The following is a 12,402-nucleotide window of genomic DNA, read 5'->3' as shown; positions in this document are numbered from 1 at the left end:
GAACATAGTATATTTTTGTTCTTTCCATCCTAAAGCATGAAAACATAAAACTTTGCATTATTTTAAGATATTCATAAGCATTAGTAATTTTGCTCATGAATGTCTTAAAATAATAAAAGGTTTTATGCTCCTTTTTTCTCTAAATAGGAAACTGGATTAACAAGCAGCTGATAAGAGAAAGGGGTGCAATTTTGCAAATGTCAATTTTAATGTGGCAGATCTGACTGACTGAGAGGAAGCAATTTTATCTGAATTCATCCAGTTCTGAAATAAAATTTAATTTTAATTTTCTTTTATATAGGAGTTCAGCACAAAATTTTCTCCCCTCATTGGCCAACATTTGACAGATATCATCTATTTTCATAAGAGGCCGCTAATCCTGAACATTTTGTCCATTAAAGGTAATTGTGAGTTTCCAATTATAGTTAAAGGAAGGCGTAAAGATTTGAATTTCTGAACTTTCAGATTTCGTCCTGAATGAAACAGGAAAATGGGCTCATTCTAGATAAGTCTAATGATGCTATTTTTTAGTTCCAATGTTTATTTTAAAAACCTGAACACACACATGTTACAAGTGGAAACATTGCTTTTCTTTTTGGCAATGCCTATCCATTCACAAAGGAACATTTTGGCCATTAGAAGGTTTCCTCAGTGGCAAAAAAAGCTAAGATTGCTTTTGCAATTATTCTTCTATTGATATCCTCTTTGCTTTCCAAAATCATATGCAAGGAATACAGGACCATCAAGGATAGCATGGAAAGTTGCACAAGACAAGCAGTGAAAATCACTTCTTCCATCCTTCAGTAGTAGAGAACACTAACACCCCACCCACAGAAAATATAAAAGGATACTGCTATATTTATCCATGTATCAACATTCATCATCTGTCTCAATATACATATTAATACTTACCTGATGTAATGTCATGGTTTATCCCCTCTATAGAAATTGTGGCATTAGCAATGGGATTACCCTGAAGATCTCTAATAAATCCTTTTATTCCTCGATGTATCTTAAAAATAAAGCACAAAAAGTCTTGATGTATCTCTAAATAATATACTTACAAAAGAGAAGAGAAGAAAGAACCTAGAACGTTTCACCACAATTAGCTTCCTGTTAAAGTTAGTAGATTCAATCTCAGAGAAAATGTTTGTACAGGATAATTACATTTCAGATCATTGTCAGTACAAACAGTGTTGCTGGTAGCCTAAATATAGAGCCTCTTCAAGCAATATTTTGCAAATTGTTGAATACTTATTTCATTTTTAAAATCTCTATTACTTCCAGGAAGGAAGCAGGGGCAAACCACTTCTGAAATCTTGTAAAGAAAACCACAAGGACTGCTTCAAGTAGTTGTTAGGAGTCAACAGTGACTTAAGGCAGAGGTCCCTAATCTTTTGGGCACCAGGGACCAGTTTCGTAGAGAAAGGCTTTTCCACGGACCAGAAGGTGAGTGGTTTTGTGTGCTGCCTGCATCCCGCGGATGGGGCTTTGCTTATTTGTGCGGACCGGTTGCTGGCATGCCGCGGCCCGGTACTGGTCCACGGACCGGAGGTTGGGGACCCCTGACTTAAGGTACACCACCTCCTCCCTGTTTCAAATTTTACTCAAACTGATGAACTGTTTACCAGATTCAGAACAAACCACAAAATTAAAGAAACCTTAACTTGTGATTTTTTAAAAACCATGGCCGAATTTGAAAGTGAGTTGATAAAACAAGAAGCTATCATTAAATAGAGACTTCCTCATTTAACTGCATTTTGTGCAAAGGGGATGTGTGTAGAAGCATAAAAGGTATTTTTCAATTTAGAACGTAAAATATAATTGTGTAAATATGGCCATTAACACGAATAAATCCATTCTGTGGTTTAGTGGTTGGGGTGAGTTTTTAGTCAATGGGTTCATTTGTCAAGCTTTGGACTCAACTGCTGAATGTCTGATTTCAAGAAACAGTCCTTCCTTATTCACAGAATTGGGAATTAGGTTCTCAAAGGGTTACTCTAATCTCATTTCAGAAGTCAATATATTTGCTTAGTTCTGATAAAGCTGTTATCCCAATCAATGGAATGATATAATTTTTAGCATTTATAAAACAACAAAGGACTTACTTTTAGACCCTTTATCAATGTTTTATATAGTGGACGTGTTGGTTTTCTTTTCTGGAATTTGTGCATCTCTGAATGTGTTTGTGTTTTTGCAGATGTTCCATATGCCTATATGTGTGCACTTGGAAGCCTGATATGGGCTACATATGACAATTCTGGATCATGTGACTAGAACAAGGCTTTAGAATACATCAGTAACTAGTTTCAAGTTGCTCCCAGCTGCCTGTTCTATCAGAATGCACTGGGAAATTATCTTTTTCATCATCTTCAGCATGAGGCCTATTTTTAATCTCCACCTTTCTTTGGGCAGTTTCTCCTTCCATACCAAATCTATTCCTGTTCAATTTTCCGAAAGATATCATGCTGAGAAACAAAAATTGAAGAATAAAAATTTTAGGTATGAGTTAAATACAAGTTGGCACAATGAATCTTAATATAAATATAAAACTACAAGGTAGATAGTTTGTCTACTGAAAGAATATGTTTTCTGTGCTGATTAGTCCCTCATGAGGTTGTCTTAATCTATCTGCTCCAATCAGACTAAGTCTGAATAGTAGTACCGCCCTTGCTGTGCCATTTGCACCCCAGTTTAGACTAAGGCGATACTCAGACTTTAGTCCAACACGTCTGTTTGATATCGGAACCAGGGCCAACTGACCTTAATGGGAGGGAGTGGATTCTCCATCATCATGCTGATAAAAGGCGTTCAGGTAAGACAACGCCCCTTCTCCAACATGATTGGATGGAGAATCCACGGATGGGACATACCAGAGCATTCCAGCTGTAGAACAATGAAGAAAGCAAGTACATTATAAGAAATGTACAATGATTCTTGAGAGCTGGTTATTAGGTGCCATGAACTAAGAGGGCATGTTCCCAGAAGGGTCATCTTTGGGTTACAGAATGCATCTGGTTACTAAGACAAATTTAGGAGGAAGAACATGGTGACTTTCTATAAGAGCCAGATGGTTCTTACAGCTAGGTAAAGTGAAATCATATGTGATTTATACATGTAGGAAGTGCAACCTGTGTCATCAGAATATAATATTAGGCACATGAATATCTCTATACTGTATATTCAGTGTTTGTCTTCATAAGATTCCTGCTTGACCACAAGTCAGGTGCTATCAGGCACAAAGACCATACATTCAAAGCTTTAATACTTAAGCTTATACAAAAAATTTAGTCAACTAAAGTTCAATGTTGAATTGGCACCACATAAGAGTCAATGGAATTCAAAAGGGGTTGGACTTGGACCATTTGTGGTAATGTAACAATTCTAAGCTGTTGACATACTTAACTCCATCACCCAGCTCTACCTGCTCCTTTCCTACAGGTGCTCCGTACAGTCCAAAACAATATCTGGTGAAAGCTACTAGAATTTGAAATAGGCTGCAGTGGGATAACGTTACCAATTATAGCTTGATACACAATATTGGGGTTCAATATTAGGGTTAATATTAACTTTATTTGTATGTTCCTCAGATTATTGATAATATTAATACTTAATATTTTATCTTTGTGAAGCACAATTTTGGCATGCACTTGTGAAAACTGAAGGCAAGGTTTAAATGAAAAATATGGTAATGGAGGATTCAATCTGGGTCAGTCACGAAGACCAGAGGTTTAGTCTTCCGAGCTTTCTGACTTGTGCCGGAGCCCCCATCCTCAGGGAATTTCTCTCTCATCAGAATGTAGTGAGTAAAATAGTAGTTTCATAGGGGCATGATTACTCTGTTAGACATAGGAAGCATTCTGTCTTTCCACAACTCACCAGAATTACATGTTATTTGTTTCTACTGCAAGAGATGGAATAGCCCGGTTGAGAATAGCCCATAAGCCCTGGTGATGCAGTAGTTAAAATGCATTTTTGCAGGCTACGTCTGTCCACAGGCTGGATCTTGATCCTAACAAGGCTCAAGATTGATTCAGTCTTCCATCCTTCAAAATTTGCTAAAATAATGACCTAGACTCAGTGATGGGATTCAAATATCTGAACGACTGGTTCTCTGCATGGATGCAGGCCTGGGCCTCCAAGGCCTAGAATGGACTTCCAGAAGTGACATCCACACACTTCCTGTGGGCCGTTCTAGGCCTGGGAGGCCTCCTCCAGGCCTCCGAGGCCTAGAATGGACTTCCAGAAGCAACGTGGGTTCAGCCAGTTCTCCAAACTCAACATTTAGCTACCGGTTCTCCCAAACCAGTGCAAACTGGCTGAATCCCACCACTGCCTAGACTGTAGGAAGTAATATGCAAATAATGCTTACATTGTAGATTATCCAGAGAGTATTGTAAATTGCTATGGGATGATATATAAATCTAAATGCTATTCCTATTGCTATTGCTAATATTAAACCCATACTGGCAGTGTTTAGATGTAGCAGGACACAAGTTCTTGCTAAACGACTTAAGGTTCCTCTTCCTGTTTCATTCTGAGTTACAGAATAACTCAGCACAAGTAAAGGTAGCTTGGTCCCAGCTTGTCACCAACCACAGCCTCCATTATGTCTGTAGTAGACAATTGGTATATACAGGGAATCTCAGAAGGAAAATATTTTTAATAGCTAAAAATATACCCACTACAGAAAGTCCTATGAATGCATGCAAGTCTGCAAAATATATGTAAGTAGATGGCAACATTTAAGAATTTTAAAAAGCTCTTCAATTCAATCTGTTCTACTTCTTTCTCAAATTTCTTCTGATTTATATAGAAAGTTATTTCCATTTTCAATGTTGTCACTTCCTTTTCTGGATTTTCCACCAGGTGTATTTGATGGTCAATTGTGTCCTCTGTCTTCATATTTTCTTGTCCCGCTTCTTCTGTTATCTTCTGCATTGTTGGTTCTTTAGTTGTAGTCAAAATTTGGCTTTGTGCATCTAAGCTGGCATCTTGATCTTTTATTTTAGGTCTTATTTTATCACAAGCTACAAGAATGCTTTCATGTATTGCTTTCAACATAGAAAGGATCTTTTCCTGGTTTTCATCCATCTCTTTCACTTATTTATAAATAGTCTTTCTAGTAAAAGTTATTTGTTAAGTAAAAGTCAGTAAAGGTTTACAGTCACAGTTCAAGTGGGCCAATTTTGCTGCCCAGCTGTTCTCTTACAGCTAAATCTTCTCACAAATGGTTCCAAGCTCAGAAAAGTCTTTTTTGGGTCTTGCTAGGTCTGGGCTTTGAGCCAAGTCTCTTTTTAGGAAATAACAAATTGCAATACCAAGCTTCACCACATGATGTCACTAATGCCATTTAGAGTTCTTTAAATCCCAAATTTTTTTAATTCTTTTTCCAATTTTATTTCTTTTTTGTAGATAAAAACAAAAGTTTCCAATAGAAATAGGAAAATTTTTAGTCCCCAAGTTTCAGGAAAATATAAATCCAATTAGATTAAAGTTGTTCTTTTCAATGCTTTGATTCCCCTGGGTAGTCAGATGCCGCTATTCTTAGAGGGTGGGATAGAAATTCCCTTCCCTCTCTCCTCACAGGCGGAAGATACTTCAAACAGCCTTTACAGGAAAAGAAGGTACTTGGGGTAAAGAGAAGATCAGATCTCACCCAGTTATATATGCGTTGCTTTCAAAGTGCTTGATAGTAGATTTGACTTCGGCTGTCTGCAGCCTAGTGACGAGCCATATTGCTATGGCTGGTCTTTTCTCCGCCAGTTTGGAGGGCTGCCACGGATCGAGCGGGAGGGCTACCACCCTCCTGTGATCAAGCAGGGGCCCCCTCCTTGCTCAGTGCCCTTACAGGGCAACTTTTGACCCTTTCCAGGGTCCCCTAGTGAAGGAAAATCAGAAGTGGAAGACGGAGCTGCCTTCCAAGCATCCACAGCAAACATGGGGAACTGGAATAACAGGGAGACAATTTAACGAATACAAATGGGCTAGTCCTTACAGAAAACTGGCAATCAAATGGTCTCCTTTAATTCAAACAACATATGTAAGAATAGAGGGAGATCTATTTGATGATTTAAAGGCGCTGATATGGAAGCCTAGTTGGCAAAGGAAGAAAGCTAGAATAAGGTTGAAAAAACTGGGATTTTGACTCATTAGAGGGGATTTTATATTGCCAATTAGAGGGTTAAAGGGAGATGTTGAGATGAGGGGAATTCTGGTTATTAGATTTATAATATTTGGAAACTAGTTGAAAATAAGGATTTTATCGGCTTAATATTTAAAAATTGGACTTAAAAGGGAAAAGAAAGTTAAATATTATGAATACGTTTGATTTATTGATTAACCCAGGCAATATATATAATGGTTTTGATTTATTAAAGGGGATATTGTGTTATTAAGTAGATGATTTAATATGATGGGAAATAGATAACTCTTAGGAAATAGAACAAGATTGTATTCAAATAGATAAAATATGTATTTTGGATATTATAGTTTGTTATGAAGTGAGATAAAGGAAATTTTGGTCTGAAAATTATAAATATCAAAGATTAAATTGGAATATTGATAAAAAAATTAAAAATTGAGTAAAAATTAATAACAGAATATGGATTATTTATGAAGATTGAATGTAATTAAGATACGTATAAGCTAAAAATCTATTGATAAATATAATAATGATGTTTTTACTGAGTTGATATAATTAGAAATGTACTAATCTGAATATGAGACAGTAAATGTTAAGGAAAAAAGAGAAAAAATACTTGATGTTGTAACCTGAGATTTGCATTAAGATTTTGTTATCGAACTATTGTAACTCAGTCACCACAAATGTAAAATTGGAAAATTAATAAAATATTATATAAAAAAGAATTTTAAAAAGCTAACCATTCGTGATATATCAAACTCTTCATACTTAAGTTTAATCTCTTGCAGCAAAAGTGAAATCTCTTTATGTTTCCAATGTACATAAACGTATTCTTCATTAGTCACTGGGAATATTTTATTTGGCAAAGTGGCAGTTTTTCCAATTGCATCATGGTACCTCACAATAAGCTGCCTTGAAGAATTCTCCTAGGTTTGGGATTAAACTGCATAATGTAATAAATCTTTTAATTTGAACTATTTTTCCAAAGTAGAAACTGAAGTCAGATATAAATAAAAAGTTCAAAATGATGTCTGTGAATCCTGATTTCAACCTTTAATTGATGTCTACTTCAAATCATCCCTAATTATGTATAATTATAGCCATATAAGGAAATGCTAACACTTGTTTCTCTCCTACCATATATATTTCAAAAACAAATTCGTTGAGCTTAATGGGATCTAGCTTATGTGTAAATATGTATCATCCTGAGCTGTTCACTATGCTTTCCAGCAGTTCATTAAATCTCAACATGAGGGATACAATTGTAATATTTGGTCTTCAAATGCAACACTGAGTACCTGCCCTTTGCCACCGAGAAACTCTGACCTTTGGACTGAGTAAAGAACTTGGCTTGACTCCCTGAACCTCTGAACTCTCTTCTGCATTTTCTTGTTTAAAAAGCAAAACTAGTTAGACAAGCTTTATTTCCAGATGTTTATGTTCATTTGCTTATCTGTACCATCTTAAGTAAATTGCTACCATCACCTAGCAACTGCATGTTTGTGTGTTTGAAACAGGACACATTTGAAGGAATGAAGCTGTAGTTCAAGTGATGAAGCAATGAGCCATATGATCACCCAAAACTAAGTATAATACTTGACCGTCAACAAATGTTCTAACCTTATTCTCCAGGAAAAAATTACCTGCTCAATGTAGCTGATAAGTGAATTCTTGTTGTCCTCCCAATAGCTTTTCAGAGTTTCTTCTGGAGGGAATTTTTCACAGCTAAGCTCCACGGTGATTTCAAAGCAATTGCTGCTGAGATAGTTGAAGTCCTGCATACCTGTGTAATAGCGCATACAAAAGTTGATGTTTAATAGGCAGTGTGTTCTAAAGCGTATCAAATTAAAGTTAAGTGGAAATAGTTAGCTGGAATCAGTTGGAATAAATAGATGTGTACTGTAGAAAATTCAAAACTAATATTATAATAGGTAAGGTATACATATAATGGTCTATTTACAAGACCTTGAGGGTAGGTAAAGTTCTTGGACCAAACTCTGAAGTGTAATATAATGACTGATTTGCAATCACAGCTGTATGTAATTTTCACATTTAATATTTCATTTGGTCTATATATTTTGCTGATACATTTGGCTTCAAAAGTCTTACTTAGGAGTCAAAGAATTTCCAGATATAATTCAATTGTTTCCAGGTTATTAAATGAGTTAATAACAGATAATAACATCATGACTGATGAAACCCTGAAAACCAAGGATTTTGAAATGGACTTTTTTTTAAGTAGTGCAATTTCAAGAAACACAGTATATCAGTGCTAATTATGAGATGGAGACTTACCCATGATAAAGTCATTGCTTAGTATATTTGACAATATAATAGTTGTTCATCAGTCAAAATCAATCAAGAATATTCCAACAAGTTTAAACAAAAAAGAGGGTAGCATAATGAATCAATAATAAAAGACTTTTCTTGATCCTTTTCTGGATGGCTGCTAATTGTATGTGTACAAAATACCCTCTGTGTGTTGTAGTTTCCAGAGACTTAGACTGTCTATCATAGTCTTTGATGAGTCCCTGATTATTATGGTATAAGCACATATATAAAGATAGCTGTATATCATCATGCTAGAAATCAGGGAAGGAAGGAAAATGGGCTGGAATGTATTCCCCACCTACCAAGAATAATGATGACGAAACTAACAGATATATAAAATCTCTTAATTTCACTTGTAACATTTCTGAAATAATAAATCTTTGTATCTTCTTTTTTCCTGAATATAAATCGTTTCAGCGGGTGGAAACAATTATTGTAATATGTTTTTTTGCTTCACATACAGAACAAACTAACATGAGTTCTGATTTATTTCCTATATATTACATTGCTTACACCAGTCAATGTGTCAAGAAGCATGAATTTATAGAACAAGGAACCATTTTGTAACATTGGAACAATATGTTAAAGGAAGAGGGAAAAACACACAGATTTATCCATTCCTTTTTTTTCTTATAAGTCAAATCCATGGAATTGTAAAAAACAAATGCTGTATTTAATGAATTAGATCATAACATTTATCAAATGATAATTTGTTGCTTTATAATATGAAAAAGGTTGCATTTACAATAAATATTTTAAATAAAATATCAAACAAGGAATTAGTGTTATTATTTTTCCTTTTTAAATAGCCAAGAACATGAGAATCTTGCAGTACAAACATAGTTTCTATCAATATTGGTATGTCTCTTGTCTATTAACTGATTTGATAAATGTACCACATTGTTATATGCTAATCTCTTTATTTTACAGAATGTGTATTCTTAATGCTGGTTAAGGGCCAAATGTTATTTACTAAATTAAAATGAATTTTAATATGAATTAGAAACTTTCACAGTTTTAAAGTTTTCAGTTCATATTAAAATCTCTCATCTCATTGGCTATCTAATTCCGTCTGACTTTAATAGGATTTAATCAGACAATCATCCTGGATAAACAAATTGATTCTTCAAAATGCTGTTTGTATACTACAAGAAGATAAGAGTCTTTCAACTCTGTGTATAGAACACCAGAATAGAAATATTATTTATATTCAATGGAATACATAATTATCTAGTCTAGACAACTTATTCATCATAATGCAATTTAACTAAGCATAAATCAGCCTGTTTTCCTATGTCTGGTTAAGTAAAAGGATCAGCATATATAAACAAAATGGCTGCCCCTCCTGAATGTTGTTCTTCTGTTTAACTATTTTAGGATACAGACAACCAGCCTTTAGTCATATTTAGCCCACTCTTTCCAAATTTATATTTTCCAATTTTATGTATTTATATTTTATATATTTGCCACACTGCTCCCTTTTTCTGTAATTTGCCTTAGCTCCCTTCCATATTTGCCCTACATTTATACTAACTTTATATTGTAGCAGGAATGATCTCATCGCTTAGGCTACTTTAATGGAAGAAATAGCAATGCAGCCAACAGATAGAAGTAGACAATATAATTGAAGTAGACAGTATAATTTCCACGGATTGCTAGTGCACTTATCACTTCATCATTTCATTTTTAAAAAATATGCCATTCAGAAAACATCATACTGAGCTGTGGGAACTATAGGAACAATAATGCTAACAGAATGTAAAGTTACCTCAGTCAGCATTATATGCTCCTTGTTAATTTTCATTGTTTCCATAGTTCTCATTTTGTAAGCTACCCAGAGTTGCTTTAATAGTGAGATGGGCTGCATATAAATTTAATAAATAAATACTAAGCAGATAGAGCTTATGGAGATTTCTATCTTTCCATACAAAAACACAGAATATGAGTTTATTTAAGAATAACAAACATTGGTGACTAGCTAATAGGTCCCTGTCAATGCTAATCAACAATGTATATGCACGCTAAGGCCTCCACTTAGTTACTAGCTGTTTATATATTACTGAAACACGACCTGGGGAAGCTCATTATGAAGGGCAAGTTTTGCCTAGATCATCCTGGAACAGAAAAGGGAACAATGTCACTAATAGCCTGTAAATCCTTCTGGCAAGAACTATATGAGTTCTATGATATTTGCAAGATTTAATTCATTATTTGCTCTACAAACATGTGGATTAATAAGTCATATTTGATTTAGATTTCTACTTTCAGCCCTACTCTGGCATACTATAAAAATAAGATTAAAATATTGCATTTCAGCAACACAAACCTCCTGGAACGCTATACCAAGCACCACCATTAGTTGTCCCATCAATGAAACTGCTGTCATCATCATTCTTGCGACATGGTGGTCGATTTGGGTTTGACATGGCTGGATGAAAAGATGAATAGCTTCGGGCTAAGCTTTGGAAAATAGCGTCATCTGGGCAGGAGCTGTATTCATGTGCACTTCCTGGGGGAACAGTAGTAAAATACATAATAGAGGGTGGAAAGAAAAACAGAGAATGTAGGCCTACTTTAATTATCTGGATCTGGATAATTTAATATTCAGGATTATGCATGATAAGAGCTTCATACGAAGACCACTGGTGTTTATTTAGAGCAGACATATCAGGATACATATTCTTCTTAATAAGTTGTTTCAGAAACATGAAAAAAACTAAAACAAAATTAAATTAACATATAATTTGTGAAAATAGTACTAAACTAAGTAAGAAGAATGGTATCTCATCCTCATTATTATGCCCGTAAAACAGGAGTAGGCAACCTTGGCTCTTTTATGACTCATGGACTTCAACTCCCAGAATTCCTGAGCCACCCATGCTGAGGGGAAAGGGAGAGGTTTCCAAGCTGAGCCATGCTGGCTCAGGAATTCTGTGAGTTGAAGTCCATGAGTCATAAAAGAGCCAAGGTTGCCTACCCCTGCCCTAAAACTTACTCCAGAGTTCTGTTCCTCTCCTCTTCTATGGGCTCTTCCAGCCTTAAAAAGGGGAAAAATTGTTTTGTCAGTTTAGAAAACTATAACATACCATAAAAGAAAAAAAAAACCTGCTTCTCTACTGATTAAAAAGAAAAAAAATAGTTTATTCTGGGAAGTCTGCAGTAACAGACAAAGAGAGAGGAAATTAAAACTTATAAATAGTACAAAAGATAAATTAATTACAATAATGGAAAGTAAAATGTAATCTGTCCAGGTTGGGAATGTGGTTCTCAGCATGCTATTCAGAATCCAGCACAGCCATCAAGCTGACCAAGGCTATTTGGCCTTAGATTTATAGTACATACCAGTTCGAGTTTCGTCATACGGGTAATTTGCCACAAGGTCTCCACCGTGAAGATTGGCGGACAGTACAAAGGGAATATCCATTATCCAGTGAATCACACCTTTTGTTTCTGGTGCAAGCTATGACAGAAATTTATAAAAATTATAATTCATTAGACTATTGCAATAAGCACTGCACATTTTTTGTAGAACAAATTAAACAACTTCATCTGTTTCCAGAATTTTGCCCTGGGAGGCAAAATGGAACAAAATGGACTTGTTTCATATAGTATGTATTCAATATGTACTTTTACTGTATAATGTTTCAACAGAGTATCTGAATTAATTATTACTGAATGCAAATGTAGGTGTTATTTTTGTAATATGCATTTGCTATATGTCATGGTTCCGACAGATGAATCTCTTCAAAAGAACTTCAAAGCATTGTTTTCCTCAAAGAATCTTTTATTTGAGAAACAAAGTATTGGCATTACATAATTGAAGCCAAAAACTGAATTCCCCTCCCCTGGCACAAAGTAGCAAAGCACAGTTCCCTCCTCCAATTAGCAGTCATAAATCACATTCCCCAATTAACTTGAATTGCAGG

General features: G+C 35.1%; 1 protein-coding gene across 1 annotated transcript in view; it reads right to left on the bottom strand.

The window, feature by feature from the left end:
* Positions 1 to 12,402, bottom strand: part of CPE (carboxypeptidase E) — a 62,013-nt gene that overhangs the window by 4,509 nt on the left and 45,102 nt on the right. The window contains exons 4-7 of the mRNA XM_039347444.1: positions 11,819 to 11,936; positions 10,803 to 10,985; positions 7,789 to 7,928; positions 913 to 1,012 (exon numbers count right to left, since the gene is read on the bottom strand). Of these exons, the coding sequence (XP_039203378.1) occupies positions 913 to 1,012; positions 7,789 to 7,928; positions 10,803 to 10,985; positions 11,819 to 11,936 (541 nt within the window). The remainder of the gene's footprint in view (positions 1 to 912; positions 1,013 to 7,788; positions 7,929 to 10,802; positions 10,986 to 11,818; positions 11,937 to 12,402) is intronic.

Source organism: Crotalus tigris, unplaced genomic scaffold (genome assembly GCF_016545835.1).
Source record: "Crotalus tigris isolate CLP2741 ecotype Arizona unplaced genomic scaffold, ASM1654583v1 scf7180000018073.2002930, whole genome shotgun sequence".
Taxonomy (NCBI): domain Eukaryota; kingdom Metazoa; phylum Chordata; class Lepidosauria; order Squamata; family Viperidae; genus Crotalus; species Crotalus tigris.
This window is presented reverse-complemented; position numbering and strand designations above follow the sequence as displayed.